At 43.2% G+C, this 21616-nt stretch overlaps 1 protein-coding gene across 2 annotated transcripts; it reads left to right on the top strand.

Annotated features, from left to right (window-relative positions):
- Nucleotides 1-2393: 2393 nt before the first annotated feature.
- DYRK2 (dual specificity tyrosine phosphorylation regulated kinase 2) lies at nucleotides 2394-12462 on the top strand. 2 transcript variants are annotated; one of them, XM_065743289.1, is made up of 3 exons: nucleotides 2394-2657; nucleotides 2845-2972; nucleotides 10790-12462. In XM_065743289.1, exons 1-3 carry the CDS (start codon nucleotides 2603-2605, stop codon nucleotides 12389-12391), a joined length of 1785 nt encoding a protein of 594 aa, XP_065599361.1. In that variant the 5' UTR covers nucleotides 2394-2602; the 3' UTR covers nucleotides 12392-12462. The 2 variants fall into 2 exon arrangements, with proteins under 2 accessions (XP_065599361.1, XP_065599362.1); XM_065743290.1 differs by lacking the exon at nucleotides 2845-2972 and having other exon boundaries at nucleotides 2395-2657.
- Nucleotides 12463-21616: the final 9154 nt, after the last annotated feature.

Here is a 21616-nt window from a genome sequence, read left to right as displayed (position 1 = left end):
GCTTTGAGAACACTACTTTACAAGCCACTTGCACATACTCGGACACTCATCAATACTGAGTACATTATTCCAAGAAAGAGAAGACTAATGTTCTGTCATTAGGTATCAGTTCACACTCCTGGGTGACAAAAGCTGAGGTGGCAGGAAAATGGATCAAGAAAACCCTGATTCATTTTGCCCTCCGACTTTTGAGCACTGTATGCTTCCTCCTGCCAGGTGTCTAATAAATGTTTCTGCCCTGGGAACTGAAGTCTGTTGAACTCATCTACGTGTAGCAGTGGTCTGGAAAGTGCTGATACGTTCAGTTGGCCAGTATGAAAAAGAAGAAAGTTCTGTGGCCACTCAGTGAGACATACTTCAGATTCCTGAGTGTAATAGTTGGAATGAAAAAAATTAATCTTTGCTTTGTCCTCGAGTATTTAGGCTTTTTTTTTTTTTTTCAGATCTGTGACTGATTTTGCAGAAGAATGTTAAAGGCATTGGTATTTGCATCAGCCTGGGTATTTTAAAATTATATTAGCATGTTCTTCCTCTTTGTAAACCTAAATCCTGCGTGAAAGAGGCTTTTTAATTTAAGCTTCTTGAATTACATTTGGGGGAATCAAGAGGGCCTTGATTTTCCCTGATTTTTTTATTTCCTCCTGAGTTTCCCTCCAGACTCCATCAGGTAGTACCATCCTTGATATCAGATGCCAAGACAGACTGGATTGGAAAAGAGACAGAGACAAAGAGGGAAGCATCTAGGGAGTCCCACGGCTTTAAGACTTGGTGCTGAAAGCTTACCATGCGCACAGCTTTAGAAAGGGAATAGCTGGACAGGTACCAGTGCAATGAGTTCCCACTAACTTAATTAAGAAGTTGCTTATTGCATGACGCACTAACTCAGTTTTTCATATATCTTTCATAGTGGTTGAAGGTTGCTCAAACTGTGTGAGGCAAATTGTGAACGGTGTGCCTGATTGGAAAGGGTTTGGAACAGGATGCAGGCTTTCTCTTATCTTGATGTTTAGGTGTAACTAATCCCAGAACATGCATGAAGCTGTCTGTTACTTGATAGGCAAAGAATACACATCCTTTAAGATGGCGAAGTAAGAAATCCTGCAAGCCCTCAGAAGAGATTAATTGACATCAACTTCATTTTCTTTTTCTTTCTATCTGGCTGGAATGTGACCAAGCCTTTTCCCCCTTCCCCTCCTTAGGATAGACAGAAAAGTACCTCTTCCTCCACCATTCCCGGAACATTGAAGTTATCTGCAAGTTATTTAGATACTTTTGATGCACACGTGATGTTTGTGAAAACACTGGGAAAATACAGCAAAAAGCCCTGACAGTGAAAGGAAGGGAAACTTGGGGTGTCTGGGTACATCTGGGGGATATCGAGGGAAACAAAGCTTGTCTTCTACTGCAGTGAAGGGAAAAGGTTGGGTGGGTGTGGGCGGGAAAAGGTAGGATTGTTTCCTCCGTGTGACAGGAGGGGCTGGGGAAAGTGTTTATTTCTTTGTACCAGCACGGGAAATGTCTTTGTTTACACACTTATCTGTGGCACTGGAAAAGGCAAAGTCTTCCTCTCTGGCTGCAGGGATGGAATTCTTGTGCTCAGGCATAGGGAAAAAAAGGGAGGGGGGGTGTCCATTTTTCTGCCTTTCTGTGTGGCAGGCGACGAAGGGAGGTCTGTCTGCTTTCAGAAGGGAAAATATGCGCGGTCCGTACAGATTTCCAACAGGGTTGAGTGCAGGCAGGAGAGTTCATTTCGACGCCGACCCGGGCTGAGCAAATGTTCAGCTATCTATTTTTGGCACTCGTGACGTTCAAGCTGACAAACCAGGAATTCAAAGCATTGTACTCCACGAGGCACGCTGTACAGGGCCCACCAACTGCTCCCTCCCTCTGGCCGGAGGCACGGGCCGCTCCCGGGCGATGCCCAAAGCTCTCCCAAAGCACCGCCATGTTTTAAGTTTCCATCCCCTCGCACCTTCCGCGTTGCCACGGCAGTCGCGGTGACCCCCCTCGGGACAGGCCCTAAGATGGCCGTGACCTCCGGGGTGACCAACGGCTTCCCCCACTTCCCTCCCTTCCCCCACTCCCCGCAGCCCCGCGGGCTGAGCCGAAGTGCGGGCGCCCGCGAGGAGCGCACGGGAACGCGGCGGAGAGGTACGGGGAGGGGGGCGCGGCGGCGGGGAGGAGCGGAGCGAAGGGAGGCGGCCGGAGGGGCGGGCAGTGCCCCTCGGTGCGCCGTTTGTTCTCGTTCCGCCGCCCGAGGAGGTGGGCCCTGTCCGGCCGCCTTCTGCTGCCCCCTCCTCCGCGCGAGGGGACCGGGGCGATCGGGGCGGGGGCGGGGGAGGTGATGAGCTTGGGCCGGGGGCTGCGGCGGCGGCGCGGCTGCTGCTGCTGCTGCTGCGGCTGCGGCTGCGGCGGGAGGAGACGGCGGGCCGAGGGAGGCTGTGTCCGGCCGGCCCGGGGCCGGGGGGATGCGGCGGAGGACGCGTCGGGCGCTGGGTGTAGCTGATCGGCGAGGAGAGGCAGCCGCCGCCCAGAGAGGCCGAGGAGAAGCGGAGGAGAGCCGCCCTGACATGCATTTTCCTCTCCCTCCTCTCCAGCGGCCATGTTAACCAAGAAACCCTCAGCGAGCGCCGCCGCCGGCGCTGCCTACCCGGCCGGTAAGGAGCGGACCGGGGCCGCGGGGCCGGAACAATGCTGCGGCGCCGGGGGGGGTGGGGGGGTGGAGGGGGTTACGGCCGTTGGTGCGAGCGCGGGGCCGCGGCGGCCATCGGCTTCCGATGGTGGTGCCCGGAGCGGCGAGGGACCGCCGTTGCCCTCCGCGCTCACCTCCTCTGCTCTCCGCAGGCAGGGCAGGGGACAGCGGCCGCCCGCTGCAGTCTTCCCCGGGCGCCGGAGCCGGGGTCTCCCGGGCAGGAGCTGGGACCGGCCCGCCATCGCCCCTCGCATTGCCGCCGCTCAGGGCCAGCAACACGGTGAGCGCGGGGAAGGGGTCGGGGTGGAGGTGCGGTGGGGGGGTGGGATCGGGGCCGCTTCTGCAAACTCGGAGCGGAGGAGCGTGTGGGTTGCGGGGCTGGCAGCGTGTAACCGCGCTGCGGAGCGGCTCCCCCTCCCTGCAGCCCTCGTTCGCTCTGCTTGTACGTCTCGTTTTCGGTAACAAATCAGATCTTCTACGCACGCTTCGAGGAGCTGTTCCGGTAAATGCCTTTTTGGGGTTGGCGTTCTTTTGGCAATGAGGTTAGTCACTGCGATTAAAGGGTCGCGTGAGCTGTGGTGAGAAAGGAAGGCTGCTCTCCCCTGGTGTCTGCGATTAGCTCAGGCCGATAGCTGTCTTCCCTGGAAACAGCTGTCGTTGTACTCGGGGGCGACGATTGGACGGATCTGACTTTATTGCTGCGGTAGTTTACCTAAAGAAATAAGCACCGACGCTATGAAAAGGATGTTATTTTCCGGTTCTGTGATATCTCACGTTATCTCCCTCTCCTAGTTAATCTACTAGGAACGGCACTTCCCGAGTATGCCACTATATATGGACGAGAGAGCTGATCTCTGTCCTGAGGGCACGACGGAGTAGAGAGAGGGGTCTGTGCACTGTCGTGTTAATGCAAAATATCTGAAATTTTTATTGCATACATTTCCTTTTCAATGATGAAAGATCTCACAGTGACCCTGAAAGGCATTGATGGCATACTTGGCTTAGAATTAATGAGTTCTCCACGGATGCTCACGTACTATCTTTGTAAACATATGGCAGAGCTTTAAACGGTAATGTGATTACGGGCAAGTGGAAGGTGAAACTATGCATTTAGATATTAGTGTTTCAGTGACTTTCTGTGTAGCTTCAGGGGTAAAAGCATCTTATTCAAATCCAGTTATAGAAAGAATTGGCTTAAATAATAAAAAAAAAAAAAAGCAAGCCTGTGTGGGATGTTTTCAAAAAGAATGATGAATATTCTGCAGATTCAAGATGGAGCAGCAAGCATGCTTTAGGTCGACATAGGTGTATCTTTATGTAGCTAGGATATATATCTGAATTGTTCTTTACTGCCAAAGATAGCTTTTTGCACTTTTGCATTCCAGTTAACTGTGGGTTGATTTTAGAAGTGAGAGAGTGGTTTACTTTATCTTTAAAACTAGAAAATAATTGTTGTACTAACGGGCAGGGCATGGGTTGTGAAAATGCACATTCAGATGGGCCCACTAACAGCCGGGGCTGATTTGTAACAGAGCCCAGACTTAATTTAGAGTCTGTGAAAGCCCAGTGGTCCAGTCGTGTATCTGGGACTGCTGACTAATTTTGGAAGCAGGGAAACACGGTATTTTTATAGATTTGTTTGTGTGTGTGTTATACATAGTGTATGTAGATAGATACATATGTATGTGTATAAAGATGAAGTCTTTACCAAAGTGTGCAAGGAGTGCTTGAGTATTGCATTTCTGTTTCCAGTTTTTTTGTAAATATATCACTGTGTATGTATGCATGTGTTATATATAGCATATATGCCTGTGGATAGATATATACGCATAGATGAAACACTTATGGAAGCATAGAAGGATGATCAAGCATTGTACCGCTGTGTTTCGAGTCCCTCTGTGTTCTGACTGCTGCAGACTCTGCTATGCCTTTGTGACACAGATTCTACTCCTCAGTCTTTATTTTACCTTGAGTGCTATTACAGAAGTACCTCCAGCTGGCTCTCTGAATTTTGTGGGTTATTATTTTGTGGTTGCCTAACGTGACTTGTGGTAAGGAGCAGATGTGACATCAGAATGCTGGACATAAACAATGGTTATATATGTTATGGAAGCCTTCTATAAGCTTCAGCCTGCTGACCTCAGCTGACACTGACTGAAACTCTTGGTTTCATCCACTACTTCCTTAAGTGAAATGTGTTTAGAAAGGAACTTTTCAGTTTTCTTAAACCGTTTTCTTTCTCTGTATTCATTTACTTACTCTGTTTTCATCCTTGCTGTGTCTGTGCAACTTCTCCAATAGCTAAAAATGAAATGAGTATTTCTGTTTGGTGTTGCAGACTTTCAGAAGGCATAGTTTCCTTAAGCAGTTAAGTTGCCAGTGGCAGGCTGCACACGTGTGCATTGCGTATACACTAATTGTGAAGAGACCACACTGTGGTGGAAGAGAAATTTTTGGTTGAGCCAAAAAGTTTTTCTTTTCATTCAGATGGAGAAGCCCACTCCTTGTTGTAGGTCTTGCAGCAGCTGCATAATCCAGCCTCTAGCAAAACTATTGATTCTTGCTTTTTAGTGAAGTCAAGTTGTTTGGCAGAATACAGGAGCGAGGGAGAACATGGAGGGAGAAGCAGGGAGATGCTGTCTTACCCAGGCTTCATGTAACAGGGCAGACGTTTTGGCTGCAGTCTTTGCAATCACAGCAACCTTTGTTGCTAAGCAGACTATTGTGTATTGTACCAGGAAAAGGTTTTGTTTGTTTTCAAAAATCTGGGGCTTCATCATAGGCTTTTTCTTGTCTGTTTTCATCTTTGACTTTATCTTTTTGGATGCTCGTGATGGAAAACATGAACTCATTTCCAACCTCTTGTCCTTCTCATTTTCCTTTCCAAGACACTGCTTTCTACTTTGAAGCCTTAAGTTTTTGCTTTGATGATTGGAGCCTTTTTCTGTTCGCTCTTTCTTGTTTCATTATGGTGTTCTTGCAGCCACTTGACATACTGCAGTAGAGATTTATCTTGCTTGCCTGCTGCTCTGCTTGTGTAAATCCCCACCCGTCTGTGAGTCTCTCTCCCAGACTTTTGTCTCCTGCCTACCTCCATCTCTGTTCTTTCTTATTAGGCACATATCCCTGCGTTCTGCACTCTTCCTGTTTCCCTTGCAATAAAGCCGTCTTAATCTTTTTCTCCTCCTGTCTAGGGCTGTAACAGCAGCCCATTTACAGTGCCTGATTCAGTGCCCTCTTTCTTCAAGGCCTTTCCAAGATTTTCCTGCAGCCAGGGCTGTTTTCTTTTGCCACTAAGGATGAGTGTCCATTCATATTCTTTTGCATCATTCAGTCTTAATCTTAAAATTAACTAATAATAATAAAGTTACTTGATAATGGAACAGGGATTCCCATACCCTGCTACCTGAAAATCTGCTCCAAATTTTTATTGCATGCAGCTGCTTTAGAGCAGATAAAACCAAAGAAAATATCTGCCTACCATGCTGTTCTGCATGTAATAAGTTGGCACAGAAATGCTGTTATGTTTGAGTGGAAATAAATATATAGCTCTGACCTGGGCTTTGCAATATCTAGGTTTCTTTGTACGTTTCTTCCTCTACTTAAAACTTTTACCTCGGGAGAGTGTGCAACTAACTTTCCTGGGATATCTGCAGTAAATCTGGACACATCTCATACGCATCAGCGTACCTGAAGGTTTGTTTTAATGTGTGCTGACTGTCCTTGATCTCTATGTGCATAAAACATGAAGTAATTGGGCTCACTGCACATGCCCAACATAGCCCAGACAGGAGGGAATGAATATATCAATCAGTATCACTCTTCAAGTATAGTTCTGTCTCTAAATATATTTTCAATATAAAGCCAAGGTTAACTTTTGAAAAATAAGTTTATATTGACTGTGTGTGACAGCAGCAAAATATCCATACGGTATGTTTTTTTTTCTATAGCTCTTGTTGAGCACAAGCTCTTTAGGACAAGGGCTTAGTCTTTCTTGGTGTATAAAACCCAGACTCATAATAAAGCCATTATGATAATCCTTCATTATTGTTATTGTGCTAATTAGCAGCTATTTTTAGTTCTGAACAGAGGAATACTGTTGAATTCATTTGTCAGGGGAAAAGGGCCTTTTGTTCACATTTGCTAGGGCTGTAGTCAACAGAGTAGGCATCGAAGTGTGCTACACCTGATACTGTATCCCTGTAGCATATTAGATAAGTGGGACTCATACCTACAAGCACTGCAAAGACCACTGCTGGTGTGGTGCTGGATCCCATAGTGACTGTAGCTCTGGCAGAAGGATTTTAGAATGACTGTTGTGTTGGCAGAGTGGTACCTCAGGGGAGCTGTCAGTTTACCTTCTTTGTTAGCAGGATGGAGTCAGTTTTATGCTACCACTATGTTGTAACAGCTTTGTCATCTAGACATGGTACTGTAGCCTGCTTCTGTCCTTAAGCCCATTTCTGAGAGGAAAAAAAAGGAAGAAAAAATATATGCATATATTTCTGGTTATGTTTTCGCTTGTGTCTGTTTCAGTTTTAAAATCAGGTGAATGTTTCTGGCAAACCATCTACTTCCATAAACTGAGCAAACTAAAATTAAAACAAAATCATATAAATGGTTTTGAAGTTATGAAACAATGCAGATGGAGAGAAAAAAAGCATCGTAACACACCCTGTTTTACAGTTGGTGTGGCCGGAAGATTCAGGATTAATTCTTTGAATTCAAGCTTACCTGGTTTTTAAGTATGTTCTATTTGGAAGTGTATATGCATCAATAGGTTTTTGAAGATGAATGCTATAAAAATAAATCTTAGAAAGCATAGACAGATCTGAGCACGGGCAATAAAATATGGCAGTAAGTACACTGCATAAGTGCGTGCAGGTTGCTGGTTCTGGAATTCGCAGGCCTGCTTGCATCAGCAGACGCATCATAAACGTCTCTGGCTTCCAAAAGGCCCATAGAGCTTCAGTGTACAGTTCAGTGTGGGGCTAGGAAGGCTGTAGCTCCATGTAGCCTTCCCAAGCCCATTAGCTGTGGTTCGGAGAACTTGCAGTGTCCCCGGTAAAGCCTACGGAGCTGTAACAGTGCGAGCCTAAACTTGACAGCGATCTTGGACAGCCAGTAGGCAGAAGTAGATACGCAGCTAAGCTCTGGAGGGAATCCAGCCCTCTGCTCATCCAGACAGGAAGCAAAGGGTGATTCCTCAGCCGGCAGGACCCTGAGACTGTGGGCAGACCCTGAAACGGGTGGTCCAGTTTTTCACGTTGACGTTGTTGCTGTGGTGAGTCTGAAACCTCTGAAACTCCTGTGGGGGTTTTGAAAGAAAAGTGAGCTCTGATCTCCCCCACAAGTTTTGGAACGGAGCCTGCACTAATTTGGTCTTTTTTCATCTGCAAAGAAAACCAGTGCTACTGTCTGCATCTGCATTTGCATTCCCAAGCAGCAGCTGACTGAAACTGGCCAAACCGGTCACTTTGAGGTGAAGCTGGGTAATGCTGGTGATTTCATTCTGCTGCTTGGAAAAAAAAAAAACCAGAAAAACAACAATAAAACCCATGAATAGAAAGAGAAACTGATGCTGCCTGAAGGTAAGGAAGCAGAGGTACACAGTTTACACTTGAGAGATGTGTTTGCAAACATACTTTTTGGAAAAGAACAACAGCAGACTTTTGCAGCAGTTAAAAGTGTGCATTTTTTTTCTTCTTTTTTTCAAAATCCTCATACAAAGCAAATAATTGAAGTTTGAAGAATCCTGCAGTACATCTATTGAACCATGCAGTGCTTAGGATAGGCAGGAGATAGTTAATTGTGAAAAGAGATGACTCAAGTGAAAAAAAAAAAAGTAAAATTAATTCAGTATGAGAACTGTGTCAATGAGCGCTTGAGTTAAGAAATTCTGAAAAGCAGTTTTCTCCCCTCTGCTGTTTCTTCCTGTACATTAGTACTGTCTGCTCACAGTTTTTCTGCTTTGCTGGTCAACCAGCGCTGCAGAAGAAATGTTTGTACTTGGATTTTCCTGGCTTAGGTACTTGGAGTCCGTAGAGTTACTCTGCTGCTTCACTGTGCTTTTCTCACTTAACACAGTTCTGCAATCCTGCATGTGCTGAACCTCCAAGCACGTCTTACTAACTAGGTGCAGTTCTTCTGAGGTGTACTGTGTAGCAGTTCTTGGGGCCGGATTCTCTACTGTTCAGTCACTGTTGCACATACAGCGTCAGGACAGCCCTCAGGAGACTGCTGCAGGAGTGTGCTTCAAACTTGGCCTGAAGGAATTCCCTGTGGGCTCTGTGGGCTCGTTAAGTCCCCCTTATGATCTAATTCCCAGTGCTTTGGGACATCAAACCAGGAAGAAGGCAATTAATGTCAATATCCTCATAGACTTTCACTGCGTTTGAATGTTACAAGTGCCCTTGCTCTGAATTGTCATTGTGTGGTAACACTTTCTACGAGATCAGTCGAATTTGAGAGCGTGAGCAGAAATTGCTCCGCAAATGAACATATGCAGTCTGACTGCAGTGATGAAATAAAATGGACCAGTTATTCAACATGAGTCAGAATGGAAACAGAACAGTGAGCTCAGCAGAAACAGTCCCTGAGAGCTCGTGTTGTTACACTGCTTGAGCTTTGAAGCTGTAAATTTCAAAATATTATTCAAAGGTGAAGCTGGTGTCCAGCTGGCTATTCCTTGGGAGTGAGTTACTGGGTTTACAAAAGCACATTTTTGCCGTGTCATAGTGACAACAGAAGCAAAAAGCATGCTACAGTCTGCACTGTATGTCCTGGCTTTCTCATTAGAGAAACTGTGTCTGCAGTTGCAGCACGGATTTCATTACCTCATCACAGCATACAACTGGCATTTTCTGATTTAATTTCAGCGACCTTATGTGAACAGGGAATGTGTTTTCCTCAGCTACATAGAAAAAATAAGGTTCAGATTAAATGTGCTCTCAGCCTTGGCTTGATCATCTGTCTTGACAGTATCTGTGAACTTTGAGTTAGTAGTTTGGCATGAATATTAAGGCTGGTGAATCAGCTGGAGAGACGGCATGGGAATTCTTCCCATGTTTGTATAAGACCAGGCAGAAAAGACAGACTAATTATCCTCTACTTGAGAGCAAATTGAAGAATTTTTAGGACAGCTATTTTAGTGGCAGATATATGCGTGTAAATTTCTTGTTTCTCCTTAAAAGTAACACGTTTCATGCAATAGCTGTTTTCACACCCCAGTACTTCTAGTGTTCCCTTTGCTTGAAAATACTGAATGCTTTTTCCCCCTTGCAAAAACTGTCAAGAACAACTGTCAACTAATACTGTTTCCATCCCTTTAAAATAAAGCTGCGTGCATGATCTTCAAGGCAAAGATTTTCTTTCCATTCAAGTCTGTATCAGGTCCCAGATCTCATCTTGGTTAAAAGTCATTACAAGACTGGCTTGGCAACGTGCTGGAGGATGTACTTATACTTCACTGATTTGAATGCTTTGCCAAATAGTGACTGTCTCAACTGCTAGCAGTGAATGGCATCTCTTGAGCTTCAGAAGTGTCCAGGTTCTTCTCCTCCTTGTGTGTGTCACAACACCTTCCTCATTGCTTAAAATTTTATCTGTCCTTTCTGGTATTCAGCAAATTTTAGAGCAAGCTGAAATCTCGATTTCTGAGAGCAGATGACAAGGAGAGCCTTATCCAAGTAAAATCTAGAAGATGTTATGCATCGATCTTCAGCATAAATAAAAGTGATACTGTGAAGATCTGATTTAATATCCCTTGAGCATACTGCTCGATGTAATAGGACTGTTGCTTTGGAGGTTCCTTGGAGGAATTGTTAGCTTATCAGAGTAAGACACTGTGGACTCTTGTTGCAGCCATTTCAGAGAGTCAGAAACAAGGATCTGGAAAACATAGTAGCATCTAGCAGTATCCGTAGTATATAAACTGTGTTTTTAAATTGTGTAGACAACTGTATTATTATAAGTGTATTATGAGAATAATAACACACTTAGTTTTGAGGTAATTTAGGCAGGATGGTGGGTTGCATAATAAATGTGAAGCAGGATTCATGCTTTTATTGTTAACTGTGTATTTATTTTCAATTTTAGGTTGGAGGCAGTAAGCACACAATGAATGAGCACCTCCATGTTGGTAGCCATGGACAAATCCAGGTTCAGCAACTGTTTGAAGATAACAGTAACAAGAGAACGGTTCTGACAACACAGCCAAATGGACTTACAACGCTAGGCAAATCCGGATTGCCAGTGGTTCAGGACAGACAGGGTGAGGGTGCTCACAGACGACAAGGGAGCTCCAGCTCTTTAAAATCTACGGATGGGACAGGGAAGGTGAAAGCTTCCGTTATGACACCAGAGCAGGCAATGAAGCAATACATGCAAAAACTAACAACTTTTGAACATCATGAGATTTTTGGCTACACTGAAATACACTTTTTGGGTCCAAATGCAAAGAAGCGGCAAGGTGTGGTTGGTGGTCCAAACAATTGTGGGTATGATGATGACCAGGGGTCTTACATACAAGTACCCCACGATCATATTGCGTACAGATACGAAGTCCTGAAAGTTATAGGGAAAGGAAGCTTTGGGCAGGTGGTGAAAGCCTACGATCACAAGATGCATCAACATGTGGCACTAAAAATGGTGAGAAATGAGAAGCGTTTCCACCGCCAAGCTGCGGAAGAAATTCGGATTCTGGAGCATCTCCGGAAACAAGATAAGGATAACAACATGAACGTTATTCACATGTTGGAAAACTTCACATTCCGCAGCCATATCTGCATGACGTTTGAATTGCTGAGCATGAACCTGTATGAATTAATAAAGAAGAACAAGTTTCAGGGCTTCAGCCTGCCTTTGGTCCGCAAGTTTGCCCACTCCATTTTACAGTGCTTGGATGCTTTGCACAAAAACAGAATTATTCACTGTGACCTTAAACCTGAGAACATTCTGTTAAAGCAGCAGGGCCGAAGCGGTATCAAAGTGATCGATTTTGGCTCAAGTTGTTATGAGCATCAGCGTGTCTACACTTACATTCAGTCACGTTTTTATCGTGCGCCTGAAGTCATCCTCGGTGCTCGTTACGGGATGCCCATCGATATGTGGAGCTTGGGGTGTATTCTAGCAGAGCTTCTCACCGGCTATCCACTTCTACCTGGAGAAGATGAAGGAGACCAGCTGGCTTGTATGATCGAGCTGTTGGGCATGCCTTCCCCAAAACTTTTAGACTCATCCAAGCGAGCCAAAAACTTTGTGAGCTCCAAGGGTTATCCCCGCTACTGCACCATCACAACTTTGTCTGATGGTTCTGTAATACTGAACGGCGGACGCTCTCGGAGGGGAAAATTACGTGGCCCACCAGAGAGCAGAGAATGGGGTAACGCATTAAAGGGGTGTGACGATCCCCTGTTCCTTGACTTTTTAAAACAGTGTTTAGAATGGGATCCTGCCATCCGAATGACACCCAGCCAGGCTTTGCGACATCCCTGGCTACGGCGACGGCTGCCGAAGCCTCCGACTGGGGAGAAGGCCTCAGCAAAGAGAATTACAGAGAGCACTGGTGCTATAACGTCCATCTCCAAGTTACCTCCGACTTCAAGCTCAGCTTCAAAACTGAGGACTAATTTGGCACAGATGACAGATGCCAATGGGAATATTCAGCAGAGAACAGTGTTGCCAAAACTCGTTAGCTGAGTTTGAAAAACCCAATGCTGTTAATACAAGAGATACAATGTGGCTGAGCCTTATTTGTATGAAAAAAAGAAGTAGCTCAGATATACGTTTTTATTTGCTCGATAACTTTATTCATTTGTATCTTTCAGCACTCATTTTAAATGTAAGAAATGTGGATTTTGTTTTTATAAAAACATGGGGACAATGCTTTAAGTTTTTATACTTATTTTTTAAAATGTTTGTCTTCTACAGTACAAATAGCCTTACTGTAACTAGTGTGACACAGTAATAAACATCAGTGGCTGGCCACTGGTTACAACATGACTGTCATGCATTGCAGCGTGGTGTCAAAGGTATTACCTTTCTCTTCCATGGTTCATAATAAGTTTCAACTGGGGTAAATTTGTAAGACTCTAACTTTACGGGTATGGGTCTTGATCCTGCAAACAATAACACTCAGACCTGACTGGACTCCAGGGAGAATGCGGTTAAGCACCTGTAAACTACTTATCTAAAGTCATTTTCTGTATGGTAGCCCAGAAAAAAAGTAATGATATCACTTAGTAATGATGCAGTCACCTCCTGCAGAATGTTCTCTTTAATTCACAGTGATGGTAAAATGAGCATATAATGAAAAGGAAAAAAAAATCCAAACCAGCAAAACTCAAAAAGAACTTCTAGGGCTACAGTGACTCTTACCTTAAATGCCACATGCTAGAGTTTGAAGAACAGGCAGTCGCAGCATGACGATGGAACTATGTCTGTTCCTCTAAATCTGAAAGTTGTTTCTTAAACCAGAAGTCAGGCAAGACAAAACATTCTGGACTTCCTTTCAGGTATATAACACTGAGCATTCACACTTGGTTTCTCTTAGGTTTTTTTCCTCTTCTGTTTCCTAATACACAGCTTGGCTTCCTAAATCACATAGACAGAAGTGCTTATTTTTTCAGTTTTATACTGTAACTTCCAGACTGTTAATGCTACATGAATTTCACAGGTTGTTTGTATTTCCTCTGACAACATCTATCTGAGTGACTGTGACCTCTCTGGTACATTTACACTTCCGTTCACATCTGTATGTAGGGACAAACACTATGTTACTGTATGGTTTTCTATAGAGAAGTACTTCCCATTAGCGTGGCTGTAGATGCAGAGATCTCTTTGGAAAGATTTTTAATTGATGGACACCATCTTAGATGTTTACTAATAGAGGCAGAATATCAAAGGAAAGTTAAATGACTGGAATTTGGATTGATCTTTGATATTTGTAGCTGAAGATGACTTTGAAGGAACAGTTAGAAACACGTGTAGATTTGTTCACGTGTGCGTGTGTGCTAATGTTTGGTTTTTCTTTTTTTTACTTTGAACTGTGTTCATGGAAGAAAGACGGTCTTTACTGAGGAATAGTCTTTACTGAGGAATAGTGTCTAGACCTACCTGAGAAATATTTACACATTGTAGCATGTTTTCAACAGGAACAGTTTAAAATCTAAGACCATTATTTCATCACATTCAATGGCTGTGGTCTACATTGGATGTCTGAAACAACATACAAAAAGGGAATTTTAAAGGAAGTAGAATATAGTCTAGAAGGGTTTGCGGATGTTACGAGAGAGACTAGAATGGATTGCATAAAACCTCGATAATAACTTCACTATAAACAAACATTATATGCACAGATCTTAAGTTACATGTACAAATGATTAAAAACACTTAAAGCATGGTCCCCTGAGAGGCCAAGAAAGTTTCCGGTTAAGTTCTCCTACGTATTCATAAAGATTTACCACTTACTGCCTGATTTTGTTTGTTTGTTTGTTTGAGTTTGTTTCTAATTTAATGTGAGACTGGGGGAAGGATATAAACATGAAATGATAGAATTCTCAGGAAACATATCACTCAACTTCTTGCCAAAAACTCAACACCTGAAGAAGCTTCAAAAGTAATTTCTGAGTATTTGTTGATTGATAACTGTAAAAAGTAGAGCATCAATCAACCATTTTTAGTACTTTTTTTTTTGAAGAGTGTTTCCTGCCTCTAGTCAAATTAAATTATTTAGTGTTCAGTGTTCACAACTTTATACAATGTGTGTAAGTGCAATATGTAAACATGTATGAAATCATGTTAAAAAATGACATATAATAATACAACTGAGAAAAGTGGCTTCTGGAATATGAATATCCAGTAAGTTATGGTCAGTAAATCCTAAATCTGGAAAAGAGATATATTAATTTTCATAACTGACTCCCATGCCTGGGAATACAATACTGTGTATTTTTATACAGTGGCTGGGATTCTTTACTTCCTCCACCAACTACTTGGCTTTACCAATCCTTTCTACCTTAGCAATTTCTACAGAAGCTAAGAAGTAGGGTTGCTAAAGTTAGGAATTGAAAAAGAATCACCTCCCCCTCGATATATTTTAAGGATAACGTTGATACATATTCCTGCCTTTCACGACAATTGAAGGTAAAAGCATTCATCGTGTTTGTGGGTCATTAATGGGCTAAAAACCACTACGTGTTCTTTTCCACATAACCAGTTCTTAATGCCAATAACGCATTTATGACAAACCTTCTTCATAAATGCTACCGGAAACTTTAAGGCCAAAATAGAGTGTGCAGAGCTATTTTTTTAACCCAAATATAGTGGAATTTCCTCTATAATAAAGAAGCAGCTACATCAAGGTTTTTAAATTATGTGGCTGCTTTTTATTGTAGCTTATTTATACCTGTAAAAAAAGGAGGGAGGGGGGGAAGGAATGTTGCCTCTTGCTTTGGTGTGATTTTATTATAAGGGCTCTGATAATTAGGCTGATAGAAGTTGGCTTGGAAACAGTGCTTAGTCTCACATGTTACCATTGTCTGGAGATGTCTGAGCTATTTTCAGATTTAGTAATAGCACAGTGTTGTCTTGTCTTTGGTTGCAGTCTCACTTGGCTCAGTTTCTTGCACCACTGGAGTGTTCATTACCGATGAAGTGTATTGGAACAACAGAGTGATGCAAGATGTGTAGATCAACAGTAGAAGATGGATTGTGCCCTTGGTGTTAACAATGTGCCTTTTGTTACAAATGCCATGTTGTAGGGCATGCATCTCGGCCTCTTTAACCCTTTGAATACTGGATAGTAGGGTTGAAATCTATTTTTAAATGCTATACCTGTCTTAAAACATCCTGTAGATTACTGAGGCCTTAAAAGAAACAATAAGGCAATCACACTGCTAGGGTGGAAAGGACACTCTGATCTTGTAGAACGTCTCGTTAAGGGGTTAAAGATGGCCCTTCCTCATTGGTTATACTTTAACATCAAATTGATTTTTTTTTTTTAATAAATCGTTGTTATGGTGACATTAGACAGAAATCAACTGCATTTGTAAAAATTTACCTCAAACTCTTTAGTTTTATAGTGTGATTTAATCCCAGGGCATTTGGTATGAACCAAAGTGCATTCCTTTTATATGTGCCTGGCTCTTAATAAAGGCGGCCAGGGATTTTTACAATTTGGGTGCAAGGCACTTAAGCCACTTTTAACTTGGTGGGTGGTTTGGAGTTATAAATGACTTCATGGGAATGTTGGAAACACTTTAGACACAAGTAGCATTGGGCAATATTAGAATCTTTAGGAAAGAGTGTGCATCATTGAATGCTCTCCATTTTTTTTAGTACTTTTTCCATCAATAATATATGTGATAAGTACGAAAAGAACTCTTTATCGTTTTTCCAGCCATTAAAGATTAGAATATTGCCCATTTTAATGCTATGGTAGCATTGAAACAAAACAAACAGACAAAAAAATTGTGAATTATTGTTTCTAGGGGCTTGTACATCTGTGCTACAAATTGTAATTACTCAGTTGAACTGCTACAATTACGTCTAAGCAGTAGCTTGGGTTTTTATTGGGCAACGACTTAGACACGTGACTGTAATATGCTGCAACTGTGTGTACTGAAAACGTGAAAAACAATTGAATGTGGACTGTGTATATATGTATGTATAACTTTCTGTGAGATGCTGCTGTTGCCACTTAACATTAAAGATGTTGTAGTGGGTTTTAATCCTAGTGGCCAGTTTTATGATACTGTATGTATTGTACAGCTGATGACAGGAGTTAAGACTGTTCTAGTGAATATTTGTTACATTTTATTGTTGTGGCCAGAGATCATTTCAGAATAAAATTTTATGTCCTACTTTACTTCTCTCCACCGTAGTTTGGATTATTATTATTTTTCTGATCAAAAAGACAATGGTTGGGAGTGCTGGTATTTCATTAACATAGAAAGGCCTTATCTCAACCCAATGAAGTCATTGCCAGCAGTGCCTTTGTCCCTCAGAACTGATACCTGTGTGCTATTACTGCATTACTATGGCATTCGTGCTACCTTAGCTGCCATGAATATTGCCCAAAGGATGCTTTTGACCTCAACTTTCTGAAGTTCTTCTCAGGACTTAGAAAGTAATATAATGTTGGGTTTTTTTTTCTTTGCCCCATGCTCTAGAGAAAAACCGACCAGGAATTTTGCCTGCATCGACATTGAAATGTAAACTGTTTTGTCTTTAACTTCTTTTTAATGAAAGTTGTAAGAAGAAGTATAAGAAGTATTTCACTGAAAAAAAAAAGGCAACGTTTATTATTTGTTCCTTTCAAAAACACTTTAAGAAAACCTCACCAAAACTGACAAGATGGATTTCTGCACTGATTTTTGAACCAGATTGACCTTTAAGAGTTGGTCTCACCATACTGAGAATGTACTGCACAGAGCTGATAGGCTCTGTTTTCCTAAACTTGCTTCACATACAGACCCAGAGTAATTTCGCTAGTTGGTGCAGAACTATCTTCTGGGTAATGTCCACGTTCTCTTCCTGGTAATACCAATGTATGCCCAGAGCAGTTATACTGAAAAGCTTTCTGATTCAAGTGAGCACAGGCAGAAATCATGGGATTTTAGCAGTACTCCAGTGTCCACTGCTTAACGCAGCTGGGAGATTCAAAAGCATAAAAAGCATCAAGATTAAATATAGATAAACACTGTTTACCCTAAAAGCCCTAAAAGTACAGTGAGCTAAAAATTAAATCCTTGTGCATTAAAACCTCCTTGTTCTCTGAGGAAAAAGGGGATGTTTTAAAAAGTTTTATTTTTTTATTACTGTTATCTTTCTAAATGGATTTTTTTTCATTCTAATCTGTGTGTTCCACACTCCCCTCTAGCTACCTGACCCTCTTGCTAGCTCTGTATGCTCCTCATATCTATTTTTCCTTCTGAAGAAGGAAAGGAAATATCTCATTTGATTTCAGTTGTCTGGGGGGGTCTTTTCTCTTTTAAGTCTTTTTTAGGTCTAAAGGGTCTTTTCTCTACGTAGAACTTACTTATGTTTCAAAAGTGTAATTTATAATGGGAATAGATTGCTAGCATAGTCTTGTGCTTTTTACTCTAAAGTTTTAAGAGGAAGTTTTTGTCCCAAGTAGACAGCACTAGGAGTCTCCCCACCCTGAAACCCAGTTGGAGAATAAAAGTAGCATTTATAACATTGGTTTCTGCCCCTTCACAGAAATTGTCTGCGACTCTTGGAACTGGGGTTTTTCTGTGTCATTTTCCCTATTTGGCTTTGTGTCTGTTTGTTTATGTGCTTGTTCATTTGTTTGTGTTTAAGAAGCGCTTTCCAGCCTCTGACTGTGGTGAGCCTTGGATTTCTGCCTGCTGTCAAGCTCTTTGGAATCTGTGATAGAGTACTGTAACTGTACAAATAGTGTTTTTCAGCTTTTTTTTTTCTTCTCAATGCTAAACAGAAAATCTAGGTTAGTACCAAACAGAAAAGTCAGGAGATGCACATTCATCTCCAACCACTGGGCTCTAGTGTCCAAACCGTCCTTTAACCTGGTTCCTTAACCTTTGCACAAAGGTCAAAAGAAATGCTAAGAAAAAAGAAGTGACTTCTAAAGCAAGATTGTGACATCTTTGCAGAGGTTTGGGACATCGCTGGAGTTAAGGAGAGTCCTGCTGGGAAGTTCTCAGGCTGGCAGCTCCACACAGTGCTGTGGGGGGTGGCAAACACAGTGTTCCCTCTAACAGGGCTGGAATTGTTTTTCCCTCTTTGTAGATGGTACTTTCAATTTTTTGCTTTGCTTTGGTTATCTGCAAGTGGTACTGACCACGTGTAATTTAACATACCGAAAGATACAATCTGGAGCAACTGCAAATGCCAAAATTTCACTTCATAGCTGACATTGGCCTTGGGAAAACCAGAGTTTCTCATTCAGTGGCTGTCAGACCTGATGTGTCTTATGCACAGCACCCACAGAGTACATGTAGGTATGCCTGTCTAACTGCAAAGCACTGCAAGAGAGAGGTGCAGTGAAGTATTAAACCTTGATTAAACATAACGTGGGAGCGAAACACAAGAAAAGAAAAACAATTGACAATTGTATTCTGGAATCTTTGTGCCAAATTCAGTTCTCAAGCATAGCAGTGATGCGTTTTGTAAGAAGTAATATTAAAATTTACTTAAATTTCACTGTGGCAGCAGAGTTTGTAAAGCCCACGGCAAAAATGAAAATGGGTTTCTAAGGATCCTAGCACTCATCATGCCCAACCATGGTATTTCCAAAGCATCACAAAGACGTGGAAGATCTTTTCAAAGGTTTTGGGAAACCAGCTTTGCCCAGGACAGCCTGGCTGTTGCAAGGCAGGAGGCAGCTGGTGGCCCTGTCTGCAGCTGGTGGCCCTGCCCACACACTGCTTGTCAAAGGCTGCGAGTTCCTAGAACACGGCTTTGAAGATGAAGTTGCTGTCATAGAGTGTGCCGGCGAGGCTCGTCGATGGGAGCTATGAGGAGCTGTGCACCCCATCAATGTGACACTGTCCTGCTTCCCTCAGGTGCTGCTGTCCCTGATGTTGGGCATGGGGCAGAGATGCTGCCGTGAAACTCAAGCACTGTGCTCACATAGGAGGAAGAAACAGTCCAAACAGGGGTGGGGGGCTGGAAGCTTCAAGTGAAGCAGCTCAGAGCTTGTTTGGGGTGTGAGGAGGCTGTCACAATGTGCTGCTGGAAAGGGGGTAATGTTTCCTCTCACCAGCATTTGCAGATGGCCTGTCTTAATTAGCTTTGACAAGTACCTAAGTTGCTGTAAGTTATGCCACAAACGAGATTCTGAAACTTCCATTTTTGTCACTTTTAACTAAAGCATTTTCGCTCCTCCCTCTACAGCATTTCCATTTTTCTTTCCATGTAAGGCTCTGGAGATGAAATGAGATCTTTGCATAGCTGAGGAGCTGTATTTTGATTGACTAAGTGATTTATAATTAGGAGGTAACTCCTGCCAGTACTCCTCATACTCATGATTGAGAATTGCCTGCAGCAAATCAATGCAGGCAGGGTTGCCAGAAAGGCAACGCTGGTGTGTTCACACAGCAGATAACTTTCAGCCCTAAATTTCCTTCTTCCTCTGCTACTGACTCAGACAAATTATGGCCAACGGCTCTCTAGGCATTACCAGGCTGCCCTCTGAGGGCTCCGTTCAGTGATTTATGACCCTCTGTGTGGAAGCGGAGGTGCTGGCAGGCTTTTCAGGGCCTATGAGCAGTGTGCGTGTGAAACTAAGATGAGGGCATGAGGTTTTTTGGAGGATGTGAAGCAGAGATCTTTCCCCATGTGGTAGAGGCCACTTGGCCCGTTCCCACCAAGCCTCTCAGGTGGGCTTGCCTAGGCAAGGGTAGGAGAGAGCTGGATGCTACCGGGCTTCGAGGAGATGCAAAGAGGACTCTTCCCCCTCTGACAAAACCACAGCACAGGCAGCTGTGGGGATGTGACCAGGCAGGAGCTGGGATTGTGCTCAATTCCCAAGTGTACTAGAGAAGCAAGACCACTCCCACTTGGTCTGGTCCCCCTTGGCTGAGGTAGGCCACTCTCTGGCCAAAGCTGAGGGTGTCCTTTGAGGGTGTCTCCCTGAGAGCAGACAGGTCAGGGACTGTGGTGGTCACAGGGAGAGGGCAGTCAGCACTGAACAAGGGATTGCTTTCCTTCTCTCACTGTTTTCACCCAACCTGCTATTGCACTGAGCTTGAGTATCAGGCAACTACTACCTGCCCAAGCCTCAAGCACCTTGAAAAAACAGCCCAAGTGACATAAACTCAGAGGATTAAAACAAGTTACTATACTGCCTTAAGACATCCCAGCTTTCAAAGTTTATGTTTATCTATTTTTTTCCTTCCTTCCAACTGTGACAGCCAGAACCTTTCCAGGATCATAAAGCCTACAGGACGCCCACTATTACTGCATATCATAAATTCCCTTACATAAATTTACTATTTTTCTGCTATAAAAGTACTTAGCTTACTAGCTCCTACTGCTCCTGTTGGAAAGCTTTTACAAAACACCATTTCTCCGACAGTCAGAAACATGCTTTCAGCTTAAAATAGTTGATAAGAATTTTTTTTCATGCTACTTGTTCTCGTGCCAACATTGTCTTCTAGCTTCAATGATTCTTCAGCCCTGACGGTATTTGGGAACGTATTTATAAAGCGTAATTGTATCTCTCTCAGCCTGAATTTTGCTAGGCTAACCCCATTAAGCTATATTTGTCTCATCTATAAAACTGAGTCCCCGGTCCCATCCTCCCTGGTCGCTGCACCTGTTCCAGCTCGAGCTGAGGCTGGCCTTCTGGCTGCACTCCCACTGGGGCTGTGTGTAGCACACAGCGTGTCTCTCCCTGCTGCTGCTGCAGTGCTTCCCCATGCACCCCAGGGATGTCCTGCCCTGTGTCATGTGGGCAGCACACAGCTGTTCCTCATTCACTCTGCTGCCCTCCTCCCTCTGTTGTTTGCAGATGAGAAACAAGTTACAGCAAAATATCGCTTGGCTGGTTTGCTCTGTTCAATCTCCATTGTCTTACTCTAAGAAACTGAACCTCTCTTGAGTATTATTTGAGAAGCTGGGGCTTTCAGGAGAACATCAGAAATGATGTGACCAAGACAAATCAATCATATTTGTCATTCTGTTTTCAGAGATACGCTATAGGCAGTGATGCAGTTGGCAACTGAAGGATCAAGGTGTTGCCACTAAACAAAAACAAAAACAAAAGAAGTTTTCATTACTAAGCTGCCAGTTCTCATTTCAACTGGTGTTCTTCCTCAGTTTCTCACTCCTAAAATTTTTGTGGCCTAATGAAAGAAGCCAGAGGAAATCACCTTAAATCTAAAAATGAAAATGATGCAAAATTTGTGTACAGAGCTTTCATTTTCAGGCACACAGAAA

The sequence above is a fragment of the Cyrtonyx montezumae genome, unplaced genomic scaffold (genome assembly GCF_038088225.1).
Source record: "Cyrtonyx montezumae isolate F1298 unplaced genomic scaffold, pur_monq_1.0 scaffold_3, whole genome shotgun sequence".
Lineage (NCBI taxonomy): Eukaryota > Metazoa > Chordata > Aves > Galliformes > Odontophoridae > Cyrtonyx > Cyrtonyx montezumae.
The sequence above is the reverse complement of the archived record's forward strand: the minus strand, read 5'-3'. Positions and strand labels throughout refer to the sequence as shown.

Coding starts and splice junctions, on each gene's coding strand:
- DYRK2 (XM_065743289.1), top strand. CDS start 2,603: ATGTTAACCAAGAAACCCTCAGCGAGCGCCGCCGCCGGCGCTGCCTAC. Junction 2,658..2,844: donor CGGCGCTGCCTACCCGGCCG/GTAAGGAGCGGA, acceptor TGCTCTCCGCAG/GCAGGGCAGGGGACAGCGGC. Junction 2,973..10,789: donor CGCTCAGGGCCAGCAACACG/GTGAGCGCGGGG, acceptor TTTCAATTTTAG/GTTGGAGGCAGTAAGCACAC.